We start from the raw sequence: 27234 nt of genomic DNA, 5'->3' as shown, positions 1-27234 counted from the left end.
ACCTATGACTTTTTTGACTGATTTTGGACGACATACTAACCTATTACTTTTTTGACTGATTTTGGACGACATACTAACCTATGACTTTTTTAACTGGTTTTGGAAGACATACTAACCTATGACTTTTTTGTCTCATTTTGGACGACATACTATACTATGACTTTTTTGACTGGTTTTGGACGACATACTATACTATGACTTTTTCAGGTGATTTTGGACGACATACTATACTATGACTTTTTCTGACTGATTTTGGACGACATACTAACCTATGACTTTTTTGACTGATTTTGGACGACATACTAACCTATGACTTTTTTAACTGGTTTTGGAAGACATACTAACCTATGACTTTTTTGACTGGTTTTGGACCACATACTAACCTATGACTTTTTTGACTGGTTTTGGACGACATACTAACCTATGACTTTTTTGACTGGTTTTGGAAGACATACTAACCTATGACTTTTTTGACTGGTTTTGGAAGACATACTAACCTATGACTTTTTTTACTGGTTTTGGACGACATACTAACCTATGACTTTTTTGACTGGTTTTGGACGACATACTAACCTATGACTTTTTTGACTGATTTTGGACGACATACTAACCTATGACTCTTTTGACTGATTTTGGACGACATACTAACCTATGACCTTTTTGACTGGTTTTGGACGACATACTAACGTATGACTTTTTTGACTGGTTTTGGACGACATACTATACTATGACTTTTTTGACTGATTTTGGACGACATACTATACTATGACTTTTTTGACTGATTTTGGACGACATACTAACCTATGACTTTTTTGACTGGTTTTGGACGACATACTAAACTATGACTTTTTCAGGTGATTTTGGACGACATACTAACCTATGACTTTTTTGACTGATTCTGGAAGACATACTAACCTATGACTTTTTTGCCTGATTTTGGACGACATACTAACCTATGACTTTTTTGTCTCATTTTGGACGACATACTATACCATGACTTTTTTGACTGGTTTTGGACGACATACTATACTATGACTTTTTCAGGTGATTTTGGACGACATACTAACCTATGACTTTTTTGACTGATTTTGGACGACATACTAACCTATGACTTTTTTGACTGGTTTTGGACGACATACTAACCTATGACTTTTTTGACTGGTTTTGGACGACATACTATACTATGACTTTTTCAGGTGATTTTGGACGACATACTAACCTATTACTTTTTTGACTGATTTTGGACGACATACTAACCTATGACTTTTTTGACTGGTTTTGGACGACATACTAACCTATGACTTTTTTGACTGATTTTGGACGACATACTATACTATGACGTTTTTGAGTGATTTTGGACGACATACTATACTATGACGTTTTGGTCTCATTTTGGACGACATACTATACTATGACGTTTTGGTCTCATTTTGGACGACATACTAACCTATGACTTTTTTGACTGATTTTGGACGACATACTATACTATGACATTTTGGTCTCATTTTGGACGACATACTATACTATCACTTTTTTGTCTAATTTTGGACGACATACTATACTATGACGTTTTGGTCTCATTTTGGACGACATACTAACCTATGAATTTTTTGACTTATTTTGGATGACATACTATACTATGACATTTTTGAGTGATTTTGAACGACATACTATACTATGACGTTTTTGTCTCATTTTCGACTTAGATTTGTATGTCGTCCAAAAATGAAAACTTAAGAACTCTGTACAATGTGTCAAAGTTATTACTTTGACCTTATGTACTCTGTACATAAGTCACAAGTACTCTGCCCCCATCTTTACCTTACCTTGTACATGCGACAAACACAGCCTGCTGCAGCTCATTGCTTAAACCACAATACAAGAACAGAAGGTTCGTCTCCTGTGATGAAATATTCATCGAGCTAATTTAAACACATGCTTTTGCAGACTCCTCAATCGGCTCATGCAGAGGCTGCATCTTGTTGTTCTCTGTATGACCACTGTCTTGAAGCTTCTATAAAGACCCAACTCAGAACATCTGTTTGAATACTTTATTCCAACAACCGTAGCTGAAATTTCCATAACATATGTTGTCCAAAATCGGAGAAAAAAGTCATAGGTTAGTATGTCGTCCAAAATCGGAGAAAAAAGTCATAGGTTAGTATGTCGTCCAAAATCAGTCAAAAAAGTCATAGGTTAGTATGTCGTCCAAAATCAGTCAAAAAAGTTATAGGTTAGTATGTCGTCCAAAATCAGTCAAAAAAGTCATAGGATAGTATGTCGTCCAAAACCAGTCAAAAAAGTCATAGGTTAGTATGTCGTCCAAAATCAGTCAAAAAAGTTATAGGTTAGTATGTCGTCCAAAATCAGTCAAAAAAGTCATAGGTCAGTATGTCGTCCAAAATGAGACAAAAAAGTCATAGGTCAGTATGTCGTCCAAAATCACCTGAAAAAGTCATAGTATAGTATGTCGTCCAAAATCAGTCAAAAAAGTCATAGTTTAGTATGTCGTCCAAAATCAGTCAAAAAAGTCATAGTATAGTATGTCGTCCAAAATCGGAGAAAAAGTCATAGGCTAGTATGTCGTCCAAAACCAGTCAAAAAAGTCATAGTATAGTATGTCGTCCAAAACCAGTCAAAAAAGTCATAGGTTAGTATGTCGTCCAAAATCAGTCAAAAAAGTCATAGGTTAGTATGTCGTCCAAAATCGGAGAAAAAAGTCATAGGTTAGTATGTCGTCCAAAACCAGTCAAAAAAGTGATAGGTTAGTATGTCGTCCAAAATCAGTCAAAAAAGTCATAGGTTAGTATGTCGTCCAAAATCACCGGAAAAAGTCATAGTATAGTATGTCGTCCAAAATCAGTCAAAAAAGTCATAGGATAGTATGTCGTCCAAAACCAGTCAAAAAAGTCATAGGTTAGTATGTCGTCCAAAATCAGTCAAAAAAGTTATAGGTTAGTATGTCGTCCAAAATCAGTCAAAAAAGTCATAGGTCAGTATGTCGTCCAAAATGAGACAAAAAAGTCATAGGTTAGTATGTCGTCCAAAATCAGTCAAAGAAGTCATAGGTTAGTATGTCGTCCAAAACCAGTCAAAAAAGTCATAGGTTAGAATGTCGTCCAAAATCAGTCAAAAAAGTCATAGGTTAGTATGTCGTCCAAAATCACCGGAAAAAGTCATAGTATAGTATGTCGTCCAAAATCAGTCAAAAAAGTCATAGGTTAGTATGTCGTCCAAAACCAGTCAAAAAAGTCATAGGTTAGTATGTCGTCCAAAATCACCTGAAAAAGTCATAGTATAGTATGTCGTCCAAAACCAGTCAAAAAAGTCATAGGTTAGTATGTCGTCCAAAACCAGTCAAAAAAGTCATAGGTTAGTATGTCGTCCAAAATCAGTCAAAAAAGTCATAGGTTAGTATGTCGTCCAAAATCAGTCAAAAAAGTCATAGTATAGTATGTCGTCCAAAATCACCGGAAAAAGTCATAGTATAGTATGTCGTCCAAAATCAGTCAAAAAAGTCATAGGATAGTATGTCGTCCAAAACCAGTCAAAAAAGTCATAGGTTAGTATGTCGTCCAAAACCAGTCAAAAAAGTCATAGGTTAGTATGTCTTCCAAAACCAGTTAAAAAAGTCATAGGTCAGTATGTCGTCCAAAATCAGTCAAAAAAGTTTTAGGTTAGTATGTCGTCCAAAATCAGTCAAAAAAGTCATAGGTCAGTATGTCGTCCAAAATCAGTCAAAAAAGTCATAGTTTAGTATGTCGTCCAAAATCAGTCAAAAAAGTCATAGTATAGTATGTCGTCCAAAATCGGAGAAAAAGTCATAGGCTAGTATGTCGTCCAAAACCAGTCAAAAAAGTCATAGTATAGTATGTCGTCCAAAACCAGTCAAAAAAGTCATAGGTTAGTATGTCGTCCAAAATCAGTCAAAAAAGTCATAGGTTAGTATGTCGTCCAAAATCGGAGAAAAAAGTCATAGGTTAGTATGTCGTCCAAAACCAGTCAAAAAAGTGATAGGTTAGTATGTCGTCCAAAATCAGTCAAAAAAGTCATAGGTTAGTATGTCGTCCAAAATCACCGGAAAAAGTCATAGTATAGTATGTCGTCCAAAATCAGTCAAAAAAGTCATAGGTTAGTATGTCGTCCAAAATCAGTCAAAAAAGTCATAGTATAGTATGTCGTCCAAAATCACCTGAAAAAGTCATAGTATAGTATGTCGTCCAAAATCAGTCAAAAAAGTCATAGTTTAGTATGTCGTCCAAAATCAGTCAAAAAAGTCATAGGTCAGTATGTCGTCCAAAATGAGACAAAAAAGTCATAGGTCAGTATGTCGTCCAAAATCACCTGAAAAAGTCATAGTATAGTATGTCGTCCAAAATCAGTCAAAAAAGTCATAGTTTAGTATGTCGTCCAAAATCAGTCAAAAAAGTCATAGGTCAGTATGTCGTCCAAAATGAGACAAAAAAGTCATAGGTCAGTATGTCGTCCAAAATCACCTGAAAAAGTCATAGTATAGTATGTCGTCCAAAATCAGTCAAAAAAGTCATAGTTTAGTATGTCGTCCAAAATCAGTCAAAAAAGTCATAGGTTAGTATGTCGTCCAAAATCGGAGAAAAAAGTCATCGGTTAGTATGTCGTCCAAAATCGGATAAAAAAGTCATAGGTTAGTATGTCGTCCAAAATCAGTCAAAGAAGTCATAGGTTAGTATGTCGTCCAAAACCAGTCAAAAAAGTCATAGGTTAGAATGTCGTCCAAAATCAGTCAAAAAAGTCATAGGTTAGTATGTCGTCCAAAATCACCGGAAAAAGTCATAGTATAGTATGTCGTCCAAAATCAGTCAAAAAAGTCATAGGTTAGTATGTCGTCCAAAACCAGTCAAAAAAGTCATAGGTTAGTATGTCGTCCAAAACCAGTCAAAAAAGTCATAGGTTAGTATGTCGTCCAAAATCAGTCAAAAAAGTCATAGGTTAGTATGTCGTCCAAAATCAGTCAAAAAAGTCATAGTATAGTATGTCGTCCAAAATCACCGGAAAAAGTCATAGTATAGTATGTCGTCCAAAATCAGTCAAAAAAGTCATAGGATAGTATGTCGTCCAAAACCAGTCAAAAAAGTCATAGGTTAGTATGTCGTCCAAAACCAGTCAAAAAAGTCATAGGTTAGTATGTCTTCCAAAACCAGTTAAAAAAGTCATAGGTCAGTATGTCGTCCAAAATCAGTCAAAAAAGTTTTAGGTTAGTATGTCGTCCAAAATCAGTCAAAAAAGTTATAGGTTAGTATGTCGTCCAAAATCAGTCAAAAAAGTCATAGGTTAGTATGTCTTCCAAAACCAGTTAAAAAAGTCATAGGTTAGTATGTCGTCCAAAATCAGTGAAAAAAGTCATAGGTTAGTATGTCTTCCAAAACCAGTTAAAAAGTCATAGGTTAGTATGTCGTCCAAAATCACCTGAAAAAGTCATAGGTTAGTCTGTCGTCCAAAATCAGTCAAAAAAGTTATAGGTTAGTATGTCGTCCAAAATCAGTCAAAAAAGTCATAGGTTAGTATGTCGTCCAAAATCACCGGAAAAAGTCATAGTATAGTATGTAGTCCAAAATCAGTCAAAAAAGTCATAGGTTAGTATGTCGTCCAAAATGAGACCAAAACGTCATAGTATAGTATGTCGTCCAAAATCAGTCAAAAAAGTCATAGGTTAGTATGTCGTCCAAAATGAGACCAAAACGTCATAGTATAGTATGTCGTCCAAAATCACTCAAAAACGTCATAGTATAGTATGTCGTCCAAAATGAGACAAAAACGTCATAGTATAGTTTGTTGTCCAAAATGAGACAAAAACGTCATAGTATAGTATGTCGTCCAAAATCAGTCAAAAAAGTCATAGGTTAGTATGTCGTCCAAAATGAGACCAAAACGTCATAGTATAGTATGTCGTCCAAAATGAGACCAAAACGTCATAGTATAGTATGTTGTCCAAAATGAGACAAAAAAGTGATAGTATAGTATGTCGTCCAAAATGAGACCAAAACGTCATAGTATAAGTATGTCGTCCAAAACCAGTCAAAAAATTCATAGGTTAGTATGTCGTCCAAAATGAGACCAAAACGTCATAGTATAGTATGTCGACCAAAATTAGACAAAAAAGTGATAGTATAGTATGTCGTCCAAAATGAGACCAAAATGTCATAGTATAGTATGTCGTCCAAAATCAGTCAAAAAAGTCATAGGTTAGTATGTCGTCCAAAATGAGACCAAAACGTCATAGGTTAGTATGTCGTCCAAAATGAGACAAAAACGTCATAGTATAGTATGTCGTCCAAAATGAGACTAAAACGTCATAGTATAGTATGTCATCCAAAATCAGTCAAAAAAGTCATAGGTTAGTATGTCGTCCAAAATGAGACCAAAACTTCATAGTATAGTATGTTGTCCAAAATGAGACAAAAAAGTGATAGTATAGTATGTCGTCCAAAATCACTCAAAAACGTCATAGTATAGTATGTCATCCAAAATCAGTCAAAAAAGTCATAGGTTAGTATGTCGTCCAAAATGAGACCAAAACGTCATAGTATAGTATGTTGTCCAAAATGAGACAAAAAAGTGATAGTATAGTATGTCGTCCAAAATGAGACCAAAACGTCATAGTATAGTATGTCGTCCAAAATGAGACCAAAACTTCATAGTATAGTATGTCACAAAATCAGTCAAAAATGTCATAGTATAGTATGTCGTCCAAAATCAGTCAAAAAAGTCATAGGTTAGTATGTCGTCCAAAATCAGTCAAAAAAGTCATAGGTTAGTATGTCGTCCAAAATCAGTCAAAAAAGTCATAGGTTAGTCAGTCAGTCAGTCATCATCTACCGCTTTATCCTCAACCAGAGGGTCGCGGGGGGTGCTGTGCCAATCTCAGCTACATCGGGCGATAGGCGGGGTACACCCTGGACAGTTCGCCAGTCCATCGCAGGGCCACACACAGATAGAGACAAACAACCATTCACTCTCACACTCACTCCTATGGTCAATTTGGAGTGTCCAATTTACCTATCCCCACATTGCATGTTTTTGGACTGTGGGAGGAAGCCGGAGTACCCGGAGAGAACCCACGCACACACGGGGAGAACATGCAAACTCCATGCAGAAAGGCCCTTGTTCCAACCGGGGCTCGAACCCGGGTCTTCTCGCTGCAAGGCGAGAGTGCTAACCACTACACCACCGTGTGGCCCTTCATAGGTTAGTATGTCGTCCAAAATCAGTCAAAAAAGTCATAGGTTAGTATGTCGTCCAAAACCAGTCAAAAAAGTTATAGGTTAGTATGTCGTCCAAAATCGGAGAAAAAAGTCATAGGTTAGTATGTCGTCCAAAACCAGTCAAAAAGTGATAGGTTAGTATGTCGTCCAAAATCAGTCAAAAAAGTCATAGGTTAGTATGTCGTCCAAAATCACCGGAAAAAGTCATAGTATAGTATGTCGTCCAAAATCAGTCAAAAAAGTCATAGGTTAGTATGTCGTCCAAAATCAGTCCAAAAAGTCATAGGTTAGTATGTCGTCCAAAACCAGTCAAAAAAGTCATAGGTCAGTATGTCGTCCAAAATCAGTCAAAAAAGTTATAGGTTAGTATGTCGTCCAAAATCAGTCAAAAAAGTCAAAGGTTAGTATGTCGTCCAAAATCAGTCAAAAAAGTTATAGGTTAGTATGTCGTCCAAAATCAGTCAAAAAAGTCATAGGTCAGTATGTCGTCCAAAACCAGTCAAAAAAGTCATAGGTTAGTATGTCGTCCAAAATCAGTCAAAATTTGTCATAGGTTAGTATGTCGTCCAAAACCAGTTAAAAAAGTCATAGGTTAGTATGTCGTCCAAAATCAGTTAAAAAAGTCATAGGTTAGTATGTCGTCCAAAATCAGTCAAAAAAGTCATAGGTTAGTATGTCTTCCAAAACCAGTTAAAAAGTCATAGGTTAGTATGTCGTCCAAAATCAGTCAAAAAAGTTATAGGTTAGTATGTTGTCCAAAATCACCGGAAAAAGTCATAGGTTAGTATGTCGTCCAAAATCACCGGAAAAAGTCATAGTATAGTATGTCGTCCAAAATCAGTCAAAAAAGTCATAGGTTAGTATGTCATCCAAAATCAGTCAAAAAAGTCATAGGTTAGTATGTCGTCCAAAATGAGACCAAAACGTCATAGTATAGTATGTTGTCCAAAATGAGACAAAAAAGTGATAGTACAGTATGTCGTCCAAAATGAGACCAAAACGTCATAGTATAGTATGTCGTCCAAAATGAGACCAAAACTTCATAGTATAGTATGTCACAAAATCAGTCAAAAATGTCATAGTATAGTATGTCGTCCAAAATCAGTCAAAAAAGTCATAGGTTAGTATGTCGTCCAAAATCAGTCAAAAAAGTCATAGGTTAGTATGTCGTCCAAAATCAGTCAAAAAAGTCATAGGTTAGAATGTCGTCCAAAATCACCGGAAAAAGTCATAGTATAGTATGTCGTCCAAAATCAGTCAAAAAAGTCATAGGATAGTATGTCGTCCAAAACCAGTCAAAAAAGTCATAGGTTAGTATGTCGTCCAAAACCAGTCAAAAAAGTCATAGGTCAGTATGTCGTCCAAAATCAGTCAAAAAAGTTATAGGTTAGTATGTCGTCCAAAATCAGTCAAAAAAGTCAAAGGTTAGTATGTCGTCCAAAATCAGTCAAAAAAGTTATAGGTTAGTATGTCGTCCAAAATCAGTCAAAAAAGTCATAGGTCAGTATGTCGTCCAAAATCAGTCAAAAAAGTCATAGGTTAGTATGTCGTCCAAAACCAGTCAAAAAAGTCATAGGTTAGTATGTCGTCCAAAATCAGTCAAAATTTGTCATAGGTTAGTATGTCGTCCAAAACCAGTTAAAAAAGTCATAGGTTAGTATGTCGTCCAAAATCAGTCAAAATTTGTCATAGGTTAGTATGTCTTCCAAAACCAGTTAAAAAGTCATAGGTTAGTATGTCGTCCAAAATCACCTGAAAAAGTCATAGGTTAGTATGTCGTCCAAAATCAGTCAAAAAAGTTATAGGTTAGTATGTTGTCCAAAATCACCGGAAAAAGTCATAGGTTAGTATGTCGTCCAAAATCACCGGAAAAAGTCATAGTATAGTATGTCGTCCAAAATCAGTCAAAAAAGTCATAGTATAGTATGTCGTCCAAAATGAGACCAAAACGTCATAGTATAGTATGTCGTCCAAAATCACTCAAAAACGTCATAGTATAGTATGTCGTCCAAAATCAGTCAAAAAAGTCATAGGTTAGTATGTCGTCCAAAATGAGACCAAAACGTCATAGTATAGTATGTTGTCCAAAATGAGACAAAAAAGTGATAGTATAGTATGTCGTCCAAAATGAGACCAAAACTTCATAGTATAGTATGTCGTCCAAAATCACTCAAAAATGTCATAGTATAGTATGTCGTCCAAAATCAGTCAAAAAAGTCATAGGTTAGTATGTCGTCCAAAATGAGACCAAAACGTCATAGTATAGTATGTCGTCCAAAATGAGACAAAAAAGTGATAGTTTAGTATGTCGTCCAAAATGAGACCAAAACGTCATAGTATAAGTATGTCGTCCAAAACCAGTCAAAAAATTCATAGGTTAGTATGTCGTCCAAAATGAGACAAAAACGTCATAGTATAGTATGTCGTCCAAAATGAGACCAAAACGTCATAGTATAGTATGTCGTCCAAAATCACTCAAAAACGTCATAGGTTAGTATGTCGTCCAAAATGAGACCAAAACGTCATAGTATAGTATGTCGTCCAAAATCAGTCAAAAACGTCATAGTATAGTATGTCGTCCAAAATGAGACCAAAACGTCATAGTATAGTATGTCGTCCAAAATGAGACAAAAACGTCATAGTATAGTATGTCTTCCAAAATCACTCAAAAACGTCATAGGTTAGTATGTCGTCCAAAATGAGACAAAAACGTCATAGTATAGTATGTCGTCCAAAATGAGACAAAAAAGTCATAGTATAGTATAAAAAAAAAAATATATATATATATATATATATATATATATATATATATATATATACCAGGGGTTCGTCAGCTCTAATAATAGTTATTTACAGTAGCCCATAATGGACCAACTAAATAAGAGTTTTGACGCTAAATTCATTTAATTGATTAATAACATGTAAAATTGTTAATTTTCCAATAATCACTTTAGTAAAGTACATTTTAAAATAACAAATGTCCAGCGGTGCACAGTGTGGACGCACGTTTGAGCACTTTTTATTGCACGATTCAACAGACGTGAGATCCTGCACCAAAGTGTTTCGAGAGAAAAAACAAAAAAAAAAGAACATACAATGTCAAAGAAATTGTATGATATTTACAATAAATGCATCACTATTACCACTTATACATTATGTACATATTAGTCTCTGGTTTTTACTATGACAGTAGTTACAGAATGGAGAAAAAAAAAGAAAGAAACCCCTAACGCACATGTTTACACTTTCAGCTCTACAGGGAAATTATTACAGTGCTTAACAAAAAAACTGTCTGTACTGCATTCACTCAACACACACACACACACACACACACACACACACACAATAATAATAAATCAAGGTTAGGATGAAGAATATAAACCTGCTGCACCTGTGGACATGTCACAGTCACATGTCCTGGGGGGAAGTTGTCAGAAAATGGAAAAAAGAGGAAATAAAAACCAAAACATAATTAAGTTCTCTCCTTTTTGTCGTTGTCAAATATAAAAAAAAGCAGCCCTGGTGTTTATGAAAAACAAAACAAAGACTTGAAATATTAACAAAAAAAACGTTTGATACGAAAACAGGGTTCAAATAAAGTTCAGTCCCGGTTTACGAAGTCACGTTAGCTCCCCAAGTACGGTGGCCTTTGAGGGACTCCTTCTCAGGCCTGTGGAATTAAAATGAAGGCGTTTGAGGAGGAGGAGCTTCAAATCAAAGACCCCTGATAAACACGCAACACTGACACCTACAGGACAACACCTGCATCACCAGGCTTTTCCAAAAGATTTTTTTCCCCAAATGGTAAATATGACCAAGAGCGTTTTCATTTTAAACAATAAAACAAGTAGCAGTTTCTTAAATGTCATGTTTTTAAGGTGTTTTTTTATTCACGCCATTTAACAAAACTCTAATAAAAAAAGTCTATGATTTCAGATGTGGTAAAAGTGCTTGTTTTGACTCAAAAAAAAAAAAACCCTCTGAATTATTCTCTTTCAGCAATTTAGTTTAGTTTAGACTTTGGTGGAGGGAGAGTGAAGGGTTCACAACATGACACAAACTTTAGTTTTATGCCCAAATAAGGACATCTAATGGGAAGATGAAGCAGTGAACATAATCTCAAGTTCTCAGACTTAAATTGACATGGTGTCACCAGTTGTAGCCACACTTTAGACTGTGTCACGACCACACTTTTTAAATCTGCAGATTTGACTAAACAGTGACTGTACATGTGTTGCTACAACGCAGATTTAAAAACCTCAAGATCAAGTCGGTCATTTTAGGCTTTTCCACCGTGTTTTTAAAGGCCGGGGTCATACTTGGCATTTCACCCATTAAAGTAACAATGATTTCTCACAGAAAATGAACCCTGAATCGTGTTTCCTTTAAGCACCGAGTTGTACACGTATGAGCACCGGGTTTGTCGGACTTCGAAACACGAAGACTCGACGCGGAAAAACATCTGTGCGAACGCAGAAAGCAACTGGAATACAAGATAAACACGGAAATTAGCGTAATTAAAAAAAAGCTCTTTACACTAAACCGTGGCTCCCGACGTTCACGAACGTCTGTCGCCACCGAAAACTCCAACCGTGTTCGCGCTCCGGAACTTCAGCCTGATCTTTGGGCAGCGATTGTGTTCATTATTAACCGGTTTCAAGAGGATTCAGTGCAGTTGGAGTCAGGTACACGTAAAAAACAAAGTACAGCAGCACAGGAGTCGAGTTTTCTTGAGCCTCACTGAATACGGAGTAAAGTGAAAATTAAAAACAAAAAAAGAAAGTAAAACATGTTAGCTCGTGTTGAAGGATCAAACAAAAACGGTCCAGAACTCGACAGAGGAACGACGTAACGACATTAACCAGTGATAAAAAGGTCAAACAGTGACGGTGAAAGGCGTCCAGACTCCCAACAGCATGACGTGCACGTTTTTAAAACATCGCTGTATCGCAGATTTCGGATTCTTCAGTGACAAAAAACAAACAAACAGAAATTCCTTCATTTATCTGTTCAAACATCGAGCGCGAACAGTCGTCAAAGGCTCCGTCCACACGGATACAACAGGAAGGCGTCGTTCCTCTGCAGTGGTTTTCAAAAACATTTCACCGACGACGACGTGAAACGTTTTTTTTTTTAAACGGCCGACCAGGAAGCTGGATCGTTCGTTTCCTACAGCGACGCAAACCCAGAGCTAGCAGCGTTTCTTTAACTCCTCCGAGTCGCGTGGATGTAGCACAACACAAATTTATTCTCTCTCTCTAATCCCTTGTTTTCTGGAGCGGGCAGGTAGATTAACGGTTTTTAAGCGCCATTATTCAGCATCCTGATTTAAAAAAAAAGAAAAAAAAGTGAAACTGAGCTAAGACTGGAAGAGAAAAAAACAAACCTACAGTTAAATATAGCCTACGGCTACGAAGTTAGAGTAAAGAGGTCGTGTGAGGCCTATTTATAGTGTCCTGGTGTTCCATTTTACATCTGACACACACACACACACACACACATACATAATGAAAATAAATCCATTTGGCAACGTGTTTGATGTTTCACTCGTTTCACTTTGATAAACACATATATAGATATAGCTCTAAAATCTCTGCTGTTCAAGATCATCCATGTTGAGTGAGTGAGTGAGTGAGAAAAGGATTCAAGTTAGCAGACGGCGGCGGCGTGAGCGTACCGGTTCCTTTTGTTGTTCTAAGGATCGGGAAAGTAAAAAGTCGACGAAAACAAGGTAAAAATAAAATAGAGACATGAACGGGCAGTTTGGTTGTTGGTGGAGTGAGAGTCCTGCTGCTTTACCACAGATGCTGCGACGTCAGTGCAGACACGTGTGGAGAAGAACCTGAAAATGTGAGAGCTGGAAATTGGAGTGTGGGCGCTGACGATGAAAGCCCACAGCGCCTCACAGACTTTGTTACGTGGGTTTTTTAGTCATTTGTGACGGAAGAAGCAGGCGTCAGAGTCTAGTTTGAGGGGGTTTGAGTTCACACGTCAGGCCTCTGCCGCTTTCCTCTTCGACGCCTTCGTTTTGGCCCCTTCCGTTTTCCTGGAGGCCTTGGCGGAACGGCCGGCAGTGACGGCGGCGCCGCTCGTCTCCGCGCCGGCACCCTTGTCCGGGTCGTCCGCTCCCTCCGGCTCCTCGTGCTCCTGACAACAAGGCTGCCCCGTGGGCGGCCAGGGACGCAGCGCCCCCTCCTGGTGAGCCTTGCAGAAGGAGTTGGGGCAGAGCTGGCAGAACGCCTCAGAGTTTTTCCCACAGACGTCGCAGTGGTGCCAGGGACAGTCCCAGCGTCCTGCAGGGAGAAGAAGAGGAGAAAGAAGAAGATTGTTTATTATTCAACCTGGTTTGTTGGTTCTACAACAGTTCTGGTTCCACAAAAGCTGCAATGGTTAATTCCTGAATTCACCATGAACTACTGAGTGTTTTCTTCCCATTTATAACAAGTTCTCTGAATTTTCAGCTTCTTAAATGTGAATATTTTCTCTTTTTTGCTCCATATAACAAAGAAATCATTAAAAACTGATTCGCTTTGGTTTGAACGCCAACATTTTCAGGTTTGGGAAACACGATCGACATTTTCTGACTTATTTATGGACCAAACAAGTATTCAGTTACTCGGGTAAATAATCCATGGATTAATGAGCATGAGAGTTGCCACACACGATAAAATAAAAGCGTAAATCCTAATATTTGACAAGAATTTCGACAGGACGTAGCACACGCATAGAACAAATTAGGGGTGGGGTTGAGTAAGCCATCAATTGCTTGATTATTAAAAAGTCAATCAGTTGCCATGACGACTCAAAATATTATTTATTTCCTTACCGAAGGGTCTCTTGGTGAGGTTGAGGCAGGACAGGTGATACGCTTTGGTGCAGGTCTTCTTGCCGCAGAGCACCAGCTGTCCGCCGTCGCCACAGCGGAAACAGTCGTCCTCCGACTTCTTCTTTCCCTCCGTTTTCCTCCGCTTGTACTTTCTCTTCGCCCGCTTTCCCTTCGCGTCGGCCGTGTGGCCGTTTGAGTTCTGTGGACGAGACAAACGCGCTCCTTTAATCACATGACACCGTTTCCAATTGGCTGTAAAAATGTAAAAGAACGACTGTTAAATATTGAGATTTTAGACATTTCCCTGGTCATTGTTGCAGATTAACCCACATTTTTAGGTTTTTTAAGCCTTTTTAACTGAGCTACAGTTCGGCTTGATCCTCCTGTGACAGCGTGCACAGCATCGCCTCAGCTCGCTCAGAACCTCGCCCGAGCAGGTACTATAAAAACTGGAAACGCAAAATAACCGTGCTGAGGTGAGCCGGTGGAGACACGCCAAAAAAAGTGTTATCCTCCCGTAACATATTATTCGACGGTTATATTTTATCAGATGGAGGAAAAAAGAAATCAACAAAAATTAAAAAAACTAAATCAATTCTCAGCCATCGGCTGCCGCTGTAGAGAATGATGGCAATGAAATTAAAATGCATAAAAACATTGAAGAACGATAGAAAGCAGAGTAAGAAGGGTTTTTTAAAGAAGAGTCTGTGCACAGCTGAAAAGAAATCTCACCTTGGGCCGATCACCGAGAAATCCGCTGCAGTTTGGAGCGCCGCAGCGACACACCGTCTTCTCGTTGCCCAGACAGTCCAGGTTGTAGTTGAAGGTCAACTCGGTTCCTGTGATCCACAAAAAAATAATAATAATGATGATGATGATGATAAAGACGAGCAGGTTGGACTCGTTTGGAGAAATCCCGATCCAGCTGGTCTCACCTGCTGGGACGTCACAGACGGCGAAGAGGCCGACTCGCGTGTCTCCGTTCACCGTCCACTTCTGCGTCTCACAGTTGGGCTGACAGCTGTGGTTCATGAAGCGAGAGTAGTTCCCCTTCGGCCCGGCGTCGATGATCCGGTCCTGAAGAAACAAACAAAATGTCAGGATCGTGATTAATTACAGAAAATATATTGTCGACAAGGGAGAGGATCTTTAACAGTAAACATTTCCCCGTCTCATTTCTCTCATTAGTTGACGCAGAGAAAGTTTGGTCGGTGCCACAAAAGTAGGAAAAGTTCGACGTCCAGCCCATAAACACTCACCTTATCGATTGTGAGCATGTAGAAGTTGGTGATGTTGTTTTCGTGGGCGTAATTGATCCTCGCCCTGCACTCCTCCTCGTCGACCAGCTCTCCGATATATTCGTTCACAAACTCGCCCTGTTGAGGAGAATCACTGATCAGAGCAGAGACGACGGACCAGACACTCAGAACGGTGAGTTTTTTTAAAAACCGCTCCCTCACCTTCTTGATGTCCCGCAGCGCGACCAGGCCCCAGCCTTTGCCGGGCGTCTTGATGATCTTGGTCTCCGGGTAAAGGCGTTTGGTGAAGTCCTGGTTACAGCAGCGCTCTCCGGTGGGACAGACCTGCGGGTGACACTCGTACTGCAGCATGCGGTTCAGACACTCCGACTCGAAGCCGCACGGCCTCTCGTCCGTCGGCTTGCAGTTGCACTTGGGGATCTCGAAAATGTCGGCGGTGTAGACCTGAACTTTGCCGAAGGGTTTGTTGACCTGAGCGAAAACATTCGAGCGTTCAATTTCAAAATCAAAATAAATGAAGAGATAATAGCAGTGAACTCCTCAGATATAAAAGAAGAGATGAACTTTCCCACCTTGATGAATTTGTATGGCGGCGGCTTTCGACTGTACTCTTGTGCTTCCTTGGCCTCCTGTTTAATTTTGATCTCCTTGAATCGAGCTTCAGCCTCCAACAGAGCTGAGGGGGGAGAAAGTAAAGTAAAGGCTCGTTACATCACACATTTATCTGATCATGTCAGTCGAGAGGAAGCTGGAAAAAGATGTTTCTATGTCAACACCGGAATCAAATAATCACCTAGAGCTACAACTAACGATTATTTTCATAATCGATGAATCGGTCGATGATTTTCGCGATTAATCGCGTAATCGTTTGGTCCATAAAATGTCATAAAAATGTTGAGTCAGGGTTTGTCAAACCTGGAAATTATTTCTTTGTTATGTGGAGCAAAGAAACAAAGAAAATACTCACATTTAAGAAGCTGAAACAATCAGAGATCTTGATTAAATAATGAAAAAGCTTCAAACCTATTAATCGATTATCAAAATAGATTACATTTTAATATGGTGGTAAAATTTTAGCTACTAACTCAATTGTCAACTATTTTGATAATAGATCAATGTTTTATTTTTTACAATTCTCAGATTTTTCAGCTTCTTAAATGTGAATAGTTTTTTTATTATCTATTTTTGCTCCATTTAACAGAGAAATCATTATAAAACTGAATCATTTTGGTTTGTGGACATTTGACAACGTCATCATTTTGAGGTTCGGGAAACTCTGATCGCCGTTTTCCAACTTTTTCCGACATTCTCTGGACTCAATAACTTTTCTGTTATCATGAAAATAATAATTAGTTGCAGCACTGATGAACAATTTGAATCTCAATTTTGGCAACATGAACATGAACATTATTGAAAATGCAAAGCAAACAAGCGCCCCCTAAACCACATATGCCAAACACAGCTGCTGCTGTTCCCTACACAATGCAGCTCAGTATTTATTCATAATATTGTCACTTAAAAAAATAAAAAAAATAAATCATTGCAACAAAATCATGATGGTGCAGCCCTCTGAACAAAGAATTGGGGAGCGTTACCGTTCTTAAAGACTTTGCCGATGCCAGTCCTCTGGTGTTTGCTGCCTCTGTCTCCCTCCATGTAGGGAAACACGCGACCCTGGTGAGTCCAGAAATAATCCTTGGAGCCGAAGAAGAAGACGGGAAACTCTCCGATCTCGTGGCGAAGGTGCTGGATGTTGGTGGGGATGTTTCGCGGGTGGTGGATCTCTGCGGGCCACCATCTGAGGGGAGGAGGCAGCAGCAGCAGCATGAGTAACTCTGGCTACATTATAATCTGCATTAGCACCGAGACGAGTTGGAGACATTTCTGTCACCTGTATGTTCCCAGTTTGACCCAGATGATGTCTCTGTATTTGGGTTTCTTTCCGGCTCTGCAGTCGTTGCAGAACCAGCTGCCGTCGGGCATCGCGATGTTCAGGCAGTCGGGGTGAAAGGCGGCCGGACAGGACTCGCAGCACAGCAGCTGACCTCCTGAAACACAGAAGGACAAATCCTGTGACACCTGGAGGACACGTCACAGACGTGAAGTTCATCTGTACAACGGTGATTAAGACCAAGCTGCCACTCAGTGATCAACCAACACTCTATGGTCTGTTTCTGTTTCAGGGCTTTAACATTTATTCCAAATCATCCGACATCTGTTCAAACATGGTGGGGAAGCTTTGCAGTTTTTGTTTATTTTTAAATTTATCTGCTGTGTTATGGTACTGATGTTTAAATTGTCACTGTGGACTGATTAAGACACTTTGAACCTTGAAGTTCAAATTAAATCCTTAAAAAAAAAAACAAAACCCCAACACATTTGAGTTCAAAATACACAGCAAAGAAGTGCATCAGACCATCTGTGGTTCAGCAGAGAGCAGCTTAGCTTCAGATCCTTTTCTTTTTCAACATTCGCAATGTATTTATTGTTATTACTCAGACGTCTGTGTAGTTTAGTCCTTTGAATGTCTTTGTCCCAGCTGTGTGTATTGTTTGTATTAATATGTGTATCAGCCCTACTTTGTTTTGTTCACTCATTCATTTGCTTTTTCTTGGTTTAATTAATTCAAATGTAATAAAAACACGTGCTATAGAAATAAAGCAGACTTATAAATAACATGACTCCTGGTCGTTGACCTCCCCCTGCAGGTGAAAAAAGAGAAGAGACGAACCTTTGGAGCAGACAAAACACCAGCTGACGTTGACGTGGCTGTGGTGGCTGTAGCCCTTTTTGGCGTTGAAGTGGTTGGTGCAGATGATGGCAGTGTTGGTGATCATCTCACTGCCCGCGGCCACACACAGGTCACCGACGTGATACGCCACCGGGCAGCGGAGGCAGCGCATTAACCTTCCTGCAACATGGAGCGGGAGATTACACAGACGTACAGTACACTGAGTATAGTGTCCCAAAATACAGATGCAACCTTTTTAAAGACGGAAACTGATATATATGTCCATCCAGGGTCAATTTCTACACTTTTCCAGAACTGTATACCTTTGGTAAATTTATATGAGCATATACTCAAAATGATTTCCCTCTTTTTATCAAATAAAAGATGGTACAATGTGCTAAACAACCCAAATCACACACAAGGGAGGTCCAGGCAGAGCAGTTTTCATTTAAACAGTCAAACCTACTTTAATGCTCCAGCTAATGGGCTGCTGTTTATATAGAATTGCTATTTCAAGCACTTTTTGAAAACACAACATACAAATTCAAGCATTTTCAAGGATTTCGAGCCCCAACACCCTTAAGAAAATATGTAAATCAACTAGTAATTAATCCTTCACTCAGCACCGGGACTGAAGTAAACTTTTAGATTAAACTCCGACAGTGAAGACGTCCTCACCCTTGGTGGACTTGTGCTTGGTGCGGCAGCCGTAGTGGCAGCTCAGGCAGGTGTGGAGTGGACAGCGGAAGCCCTTGTTGTCGAATAAAGTGAGGGGGTTGAGGCGGGCGCACGCCTCGTGGTAGAACTTGCCGCAGTGCGGGACGTGGCAGCGGCGCACCTTTCCCTCCGACTGTTTACAGGTGAAGCACGAGTGGATTCCTGGAGGAGACGAAACGGCTGCGATTAAACGTGCGCTCACATCGCTGCTTTTTTCACCACAGACTGTGTTTGTATCAGAAATGCATCTTTAAAGATTAGTGCATGTGTGTGTGACAGCTCCAGAAAAAGACACTTTCATTTAGATAATAATTAATACAACATTTTGAATTAATATATTATTTGTTTTGATATGTATGCATATATAAATTTGATGTGTATCTTAGAAATGTCATTATTGAAATGTGAAAGAGCGCCCAAATAAAAAATAAAAATTGTAAAAGTTAATAATTAATACAATTACAACAAAAGTGACATTAGAATTAATCTCCCAACAGAATAAAATCATTAAAAATACTAAACATTGTCAGCTCACAGCTACTGCAATGATAGGTTTTCATTTTAAAGCTGTGTGACTTTTAAATATACACAAGTATTCACTTTATCAGCTCCCACCAACTCTAGACACTCTCACCGTATGACTCACACACGCTCTCTGATGGAGACGAGGTGAAAGTACAACTGCAACACAGCAGTGGTAAAATACAAGTGCACTGTGGCTGAAAATGACAGAAGTCAACCACTTCTTTTGGAGCTTTAAATTCAATGCATTTCATAACAATGTAATGTAATTAAAGTCCTATTTGTGACTTAAAGAGGGAATGGAAACATTCATAAGTCAAAACCAAAAGTAGATCCACTTAAAAAAAAAAAGAGATCAGATGAAGAATAAAATCACTGAGGCGTGGAAGTTCAGTGTGAACGTCTCACCTGAGCTGCACTCCTGACACAGCAGCTTGTCGTCAGGTTTGAAGGACAGACCCAGACAGTGGAGGTGAAACATGCCGCAGCATTGGCCTTCGCAGGCCACCAAGTCCTCACCAGCCTGCTCACACATCTGTGTGTGTGTGAGTGTGTGTGTGTGTGTGGAGGAAAATAAAAACACACAAAAAAAATCAGGAGAAGTCGAGCAGTTTTTAACCAAAGATATTTGTGTGATATACAGTAATGTGCAGGTTTGTTGTTTTTAAGTCTGTCAAATTCTGTGATCTTAATCATTTGGATGGAAATGATATAATGTAAATTTGTTTTTTAAATATTAACAAACTCATACAACATGTTTATGTGATGATCCAACATGTCTTAAATAAACCAGATATTTATTATTATGGTTCCACTCCCGGTACTGTCGTTTAAGTGTTATTTTAAAACTTAGAACAGCGTCTCCTGTATTTTCTGAACGGGTTCCAATAAAGTCATTGAGAAACGATGGTCATTATAGCGTTGATAAAACAACAAATGTCAGGCTTTTGCACAGCACAGTAGAATATATCAGATGCACATAATGATGGACAAGTGCTACCTTGTCGAAATAAGAACTCTTACAGATTCACCTGAACGACAAACATTTCACGCTGCTGTGTTATTTTATTATTGGTTACTGTACAACTGGTATCTAATCAACCAATTCAGTGCTTAAAAAACAGTTATTTATAATGACGGCATGGTGCAAAATAAGTTATTTATTCAAGGTTCAAATATGAAGATGTGCCTTAGAGACAACATTTTTCAATATTGTTTCCACTTGTACTTAAATTAAATTTCGACACTGGCCAAAATGAACAAATACTTCAGTCAGACGTACCTGGCAGACAAACTCTTTCTTGCGTTCGCCTTTCTTTGTCCCGTCTAAGCTGTCGCTGGGAGAATCCGGACGTCCTTCACTTCCAGATCCCTGCGACAAACGACGCGGACGTTAGATGAACTTTAAAAAACAGTCGTTCAATCAAGTGAAGCCCGAGTTATAATAGACTTTCCTTTATAACTCAGGCTTTTTCACAAACAGCCCCACTATCAAGGTTTAAAATTTAAATTGCAATCATGCCTGAGGACGTTCTTTTGATACTAACCCTACTAAGTGTCAGCCTCTCACCTCAGGATCAGGACATGGTGAAGTCCTCCTCTTCTTTGCTTTGGCAGGCGTGGCCTGGCTCTCTCCATCCTGTTTCCTTTTCCTCCTGCGCTTTGGTTTCTCTGCGTCTTGGTCGCCTGTCAAAGATGTTTGAAGTAGAATCACCACATGCTGCGGGACCGCGACTTCTCTCTACGCCACAGACACAGAGTGTGAAGGGTTTGTTTACCAGTGAGGGGGTCTTTTGATTTCCTCTGTCTCCTCTTGATCTCCTTTACGTCTTTTATGTCTTTCACGTCAGTTTTCTTCCGTCGCCTCCGCTTCTTTTCCGTTCCGTCCGGATTCAAGGCCTGAGGATTTAAAGCGTCACTTAGTACGTGGATGTGATGATAAACAAGGAAAAGCAAAGTCTTAATTCAAAGTTTTGGGCTATGGTAGATGCAGATCTTTAGAAATGCTAATAATCTAAGCCCTTTGTCAACTTCACCTGTTTAATGATAAACAATACAAAAAGAACTGCTTAACTTCAAGACCCAGTTATTGAACAACACTGTCTTGTAAATTATATACAGTATTTACAATAAAAATATTGGCTAAACTAAACATTCAACATCTGAACATCTTATTATTTATAAAGTTTCTGAGAAAAAAAAAAGCATAATTTCTAATAATTGGCCAATGTCTTTGATTAGAAAATGGCAACTCAGGAAGAACCGATATAAAATCTTTTTTGGGGGGTACCTGAATTGTGATTTGAATACAATTAAACTCACCTGTTTTTCAGCGTCTGTGTTTATTTTACGTCTTTTCTTCGGTTGCTGAGTCTTGTCGAGCGCCGCGTCCGTTAGCTGCCTTTTAACGCTCTTCTTTCTCTCCCGCTTCACTGGAGACAAATATTTAACCACATTCATTTGATTTAGAACGAGGTGAAATCTTGAAAAGCAAATTCAAAACATTTCAAACTTTTTTTTTTTTTTTTTAAACAAAAGCTTAAGAATTCAATTGTATTTTGCCCTCCATGTGTTGAATCCCTAAGTGAGCCAAAGGAAACATAAACACAAACTTAGCCTGAGGAGGAAACAGCAGTGCCCTAATAATAACCACAATCATTTACTGGCCACATGTGGTGATGTCCAGCAGCAGCTTCTGCTACATGACCTCACCTGTCGAGGTCAGGTTTATATCAACCGATGACTAGTGCTCGTATCGAACTTTGAACCAACCTGGAACTGAGACCGTTGCTTCGTCAGTTGAAGTAACCAGCTTTGATTTCCTTTTCTTCACGGTGTCAGAGGAGTCGTCCTTTGCGGACTTTTTCCTTCTCCTGACCGTCTTGGTGGGAGGCTGAGTCTGTCGGGGTCGCCTCTTTTTCTTCTCAGGTGCCACAGACTCCGGCTGATTATCTGGATCAGTGGTGGAAGAATCCTGCAAAAAACACAACCAGGTGGAATTGAACTTGAAGCCATTCAACATTGGGGAAATCTATTTTTCATATTCTTTTCAATTGTTGCGTTAAAAAAAAAGAAGAAAAAATGAAAACAATGAATCCCCTTCTTAAATGTAAGAAGACTCAGTTTAACATTTCTCAACGAGAAAATAAAAGACAGATTAATCAATTATGAAAATAAACAGTGGAAGAGGCTGCTACTTCCTTGACTTCTATGTTCTTCTCCAACTGTTACTTGCACAAAGAAGAAAACGCATATCCACATCTGCTGTGACGTTGGGTTTTGTTGCCGGACCTACCGGCGCGGAGGGAAGACCTGGACTGAGCCGCGACGCCGTCTCCTGGTTCGTCTCGCTGTCCTGTCTCGGTTTCAACTTCTCCAGGATGAGGGGGTTCAGGTGAGGGCCCTCGTCGTCGTACACAAACGTGAAGTTCATCGTGCGGTCCTCCAGTGACATGCCGACGGCCTCCTTGGCCTGGATGATGCCCATGTTCCACTGGGCCTGGACTTTCCGTGGCACGGATGGAGCCGCCTGCGCAAAAGCAGCACGGTTAGACGACAAAAGAGGCACAAAACACTGGTGAACGATGATAGCACCTTAATATCAATACAACAATAACAGTGGCCACACATTCAGCTCCACAGTTTTAAGGGTTGCCTTTTTGTTGCAAGTTATCCATAAAAGAAAACTTTGTTTGAATCCCACAAGGGAAAATAAAAGCAAAACTTGTTTTAAATCCTTTCTTTGTGTGTTTTCAAGATAAAAAACACATCGAAATTCGAGTTTGGTGTGAAAAAATCTGATTTTTAAGCCATATCATCCAGCTCCAATTCAGATAAATAACCATATTCAAAAATAAGGTGTAGGTTAATGTTTGCATTCATTAGAAGCACACATTTACGACATTAAATGTTAATTTAATTAAACTTGGCCTGACAGATTGACTGCTGCACCTCTACACCACACCGATTCAAAGGAATAGAAGGTGATTTACGGTTTTGTGGATGCCGCAGGAGTTGTTCTGAGTCCGTCTGTTGCGCTGGCTGAGCTCCTGGTATTGATCTTCTCCAGTGAAGGACACAATGTTCTTCTCAAATATGTAGCCTCTTTCTGGAGCGTCTCCAAAATACTGTACGTGGTAAAGGAGGCCTCCTCTGATTCTGGGCGCTGAAAACAAACGGGGAAATTAATAATGGCATAAAGTTAAACTTGAAAACTGATGTAAATAACTTGGCACTTAAAAAGTCCAGGTGGTCGTGACTCACTCACCTTTCGGTTTGTGTTTGAAGTGAGTGTTGAATTCCGGGTCTGTGGTGACCATGCAGGGCCACCAGGGGTATCCCGACACTTTAGTCCAAACCACGTCGCCGACAGAGAAACCGACCAGGAAAGGAGACGCTGCGACCTCCACAGACAACTCTGGGATGAGTTCAAACTGCAGAAAGAAAAATGCACCAATAGAATCAATAGATTCCCACAAGTACACATCACTGTCTGTGCATTTTTCCCCTACAAATATGAACAAATAAACAGAATACATTGAAATGGCTTAAAGACTAGTTTAATGTTATAGTCATATAATAGTACTTAATAACCCACAGAAATGTTTTTTACACAACTACATTAAAATACACTTAATATTACTGTAAATCAGTGGAACAGGCCGATTTGTCCTTTTTAAAATTAAAAATACTTTATATAATTTCACTGTAGTGCATAAAAGGTAGATTCAATAACTGAAGTTAATTTTTTCCCCTCTCATTTATCATTAAACGACTAAATATATGGTATAAAAATCTGCATTAGTTATTAGATTTCTACAAATTGGCACTGATCATAGAAAAACCCATATTGGTCGGATATACATCGGCATATCAGATATAGCATAACTGGAATACTACACTATAGACAAATGCAAGTTCTAGCTTTTAATAAATAAGGGATAAAAGTTAACCTCATCGTCTGCGTCTGCTGCTTCTTCTCCATCTGCAGCATCCGTGTGGTCAATTTGCTCCAGAGCCATTAAGGAGGAAGTGAGGTTTGGTTGAGGTTTTGGTTTTTGAGGTCGCCCTCTCCTTTTCTTCTCGTCCTGTCTCATCTCAGGTCCAGATATAGAACCTTCACTGGCTGTGGACAAACTGGTCCCGCTGGCACCGCAGGGTTCAAACAGCGGCTGCGTGACCACCTGGGGTATCGTCACCTTCAGCTCGGGTTCTGTATGAGGAGTGCAGTTGTGCTGATGGGTGCCATTGGTGGCCGGGGCTTCTGCACCTTTCAGCATCGGTGGCTCTGGGGCGCAAAGCTTTGGCAGCGCGTCCTGGTCTCCGTTCAGCACCCGGGAGGTGAGGTCTTTGAGCCTCTCGTGGCTGTGGTTGTTGTGACTGTGGCCGGCCATCTTCTGAAGGACACCGTCTTGTAGTGTGGCAGCCAGCTGTGCAGCAGCTTTGTCCATGAGCAGAGCAGGGTCACTGCTCATGTCCCCCCGACCCTTCCGGACACTGAGGGACTCTGGTGGCTGCTTCATGCTGATTGGGTTGGCTGGTTCGGGCATCGAAGGCAGAGAGCTACCTTTAGCGTCCATCCCCAAGAACCCTCCTCCGGGCTCACTGAGCAGCAGGGGAGACACAAAGAGACTTGTCATTCCAGAGGCTCACTCACAAATCATAAACAAGACCAAGCAGTACTGTTGGACAGTATGACTAAATATATATATCACGGCATTTTTCTAAATTTCAACAGTTTCACGGTATACAACGGTATTTTGTTTATATGCACGAGTGAGTGCTCCAGCAGGAGCAAGGCACAAAATGCTCGAGCACTCGAGCACACACACCAATTTTCAACTGTATACCGCCCAGCACTACGATGCAGTAGATTTTAGTCACTCTTCCCTTTAAAAAGTGTGTGAATTTAATAGTAAATTTATGCTTTTGCAGAAAAAAAAGTGTCTCCATACTGTCTTGGACCAGCAATGTTATTAAATGATAGGTTGATACTAGGACTTAACAATTAATCAAAATGTTATCAAAATCAGAATATGACCTACTGTACTTTTCAAATCGCAGGATGTGCAGTATTTCTTAAAGCCCAAATGTGTCAAATTACCATTTTAGATTAACTGCCCTGACCTATACATATATCACATTCTACAGACTGAAGAAAACATCTTCGTTTCTCACAGATCTGCACAAAGATCACACAGTAATCATTTTTAAATGTTATTCAAATTGCAATTTCAGTCAAAAATAATCAATTATTTTTTGTTTGGTCAGTAAAATTTGGAAAATGTTGACTGGTCGACACCGGTCGATCAACATGTGTTGACATTTAATGGACCAAACAATGACTTGACTGATCTGACTGACTTCAGCAGCACCATAATCATCATATCGATATATACAGAACCTTTTGACGCTAACAAAAGAATTACATCAAGATGAGAGCATTATTGAGTTCTTGCCAAGCCACAAATATCGCAATAAACACCGTCCCGTGGGGTTGTTAGTGTGGCACCGTATCTTCGGCTAAGATTTTTAGTATCAACATCTCTAAAATTTGACAAAATGGCCCTCGGTCGCTGCAGCAGAGCATGAACACAGTGTTGAGCGCAGGGAGCTGCACCTGTCACATCGTGTTCACACAGAGTACTTTTGCATGTTTTTCATGAGACAGATGAGCCATTGATTACAAGTCTGCAGCGACAATCGCTCAAACAACGATAGACACACATAATACACGGGAGAGGAGTCAACGCAGCGTTTAAATGCACATGAACAAAAGCCACCGGGGCGGAAGGAAAAGCCTCTTCCCCAGAGACTGTTTCTCCTTACCGCGACTGTTCCAAGTTGCTTTTCTCCTGGAGGACTTAGCTTCGGCTGCTAGCTGCCTGCAGCGGTGAGGAGAAAGCGGGGCTGCGGGCTCCAGCGCATGCAGCGAATGCCCAATGAGTGTGTGGCTAACCGTGCCGCGTAATCACCGCATCACCGGCGAGAAAAGCCGCGGAAATGGAAGCAGCTGACAAGTCTGAGTAAACGCTGCACTGGCCGTGCAAATAACTGCAGGAGACTGTACACATCCTAGTTAGACACAACACCACCAACAACGGGACTGAACTCAATCCCGAACGTTTGGAACAACACTTCAGACATTTTGGCTCAAACTCAGTGGCCCCCTGATGCCTGCCGTAAAATGTCCCACCTCAGCCAGCGATTATCCATTAATGTCATGCATGAAGCGGGCTCCGACTATAACATGGGGTGGGAGCCACGATGTGGGAATAGCATGGATTCCAGTTGAGGACGAACACAGTCTAATCTCTGTCAGTAGCCATTACCCCCGCGTTCCAGCAAATAGACAAAGCCGCCAATGCCGCCACCCCGACGCTAAATTCAATTAAGTTAGCCACAAGCTATCGTAACAAATCAATGCAAAACGCGCATAAACGGCGCAGTGGGTGGACGAACGAGTGTGGTTGATTGTTACAGTCGTGTCGCTATTGTTTCGGTGATATTTGCTCGATTTGTAGGCGCCATGACAGCTCGTTTCAATAAGGATAGCCGTGCTAGCCGAAGCTAACCAGAGTGCCGTTGAAACACAGTGAAACTGCTCATTTAACATTAGCGCGGTGAGCTAGCTGGCTAGCTAGCTAGCCGGCTAGCGGGGTCCTCCGCTGCTAAAATGGATGATCGGCCCCGAACAAGTGTCCTTAGAAAAAGCTCCGCAGCGGCTAAAACGCCTCCAGGTGTGACGGTGACGCGGCCGAAGGAGTGCGTGTTTGTATGCGGTTACCTGTTGAATCTCCTGTTGGTGTTTAAAGGCAGAAAGTGTCCGCATTCATCCTGTAAACGGAGTCTTTCATTCAGGTCGAATCAAAAAAGCTTGCGGGAAACTCAAACCGTGCGGCCGACCAGCGCGAAAAATACTCACTTCCGATTGGTCGA

General features: G+C 40.0%; 1 protein-coding gene across 2 annotated transcripts; it reads right to left on the bottom strand.

Annotated features, from left to right (window-relative positions):
- Positions 1–12384: 12384 nt before the first annotated feature.
- On the bottom strand, positions 12385–27234 carry nsd2 (nuclear receptor binding SET domain protein 2). Of its 2 annotated transcripts, none has more exons than XM_058615488.1 (22): positions 27083–27234; positions 24249–24900; positions 23564–23729; positions 23289–23461; positions 22592–22825; positions 22069–22270; positions 21619–21728; positions 21075–21195; positions 20867–20982; positions 20579–20668; positions 19705–19831; positions 18736–18936; positions 18058–18237; positions 17218–17374; positions 16922–17124; positions 15899–16002; positions 15528–15797; positions 15327–15443; positions 15003–15144; positions 14800–14906; positions 14068–14266; positions 12385–13534 (listed from the first exon to the last, which is right to left on the bottom strand). In XM_058615488.1, exons 2-22 carry the CDS (start codon positions 24873–24875, stop codon positions 13233–13235), a joined length of 3948 nt encoding a protein of 1315 aa, XP_058471471.1. In that variant the 5' UTR covers positions 24876–24900; positions 27083–27234; the 3' UTR covers positions 12385–13232. The 2 variants fall into 2 exon arrangements, with proteins under 2 accessions (XP_058471471.1, XP_058471472.1); XM_058615489.1 differs by lacking the exon at positions 27083–27234 and adding an exon at positions 26125–26332.

The sequence above is a fragment of the Solea solea genome, chromosome 18, assembly GCF_958295425.1.
Source record: "Solea solea chromosome 18, fSolSol10.1, whole genome shotgun sequence".
NCBI classification, from domain to species: Eukaryota; Metazoa; Chordata; class Actinopteri; order Pleuronectiformes; family Soleidae; genus Solea; species Solea solea.
Note: the sequence above shows the minus strand (reverse complement) of the source record. Positions and strands in the feature narration are given on the sequence as shown.

Coding starts and splice junctions, on each gene's coding strand:
- nsd2 (XM_058615488.1), bottom strand. CDS start 24,875: ATGGACGCTAAAGGTAGCTCTCTGCCTTCGATGCCCGAACCAGCCAAC. Junction 16,003..16,921: donor CGGCAAAGTCTTTAAGAACG/GTAACGCTCCCC, acceptor CTCCCCCCTCAG/CTCTGTTGGAGGCTGAAGCT. Junction 15,444..15,527: donor CGCTGCGGGACATCAAGAAG/GTGAGGGAGCGG, acceptor TCTCCTCAACAG/GGCGAGTTTGTGAACGAATA.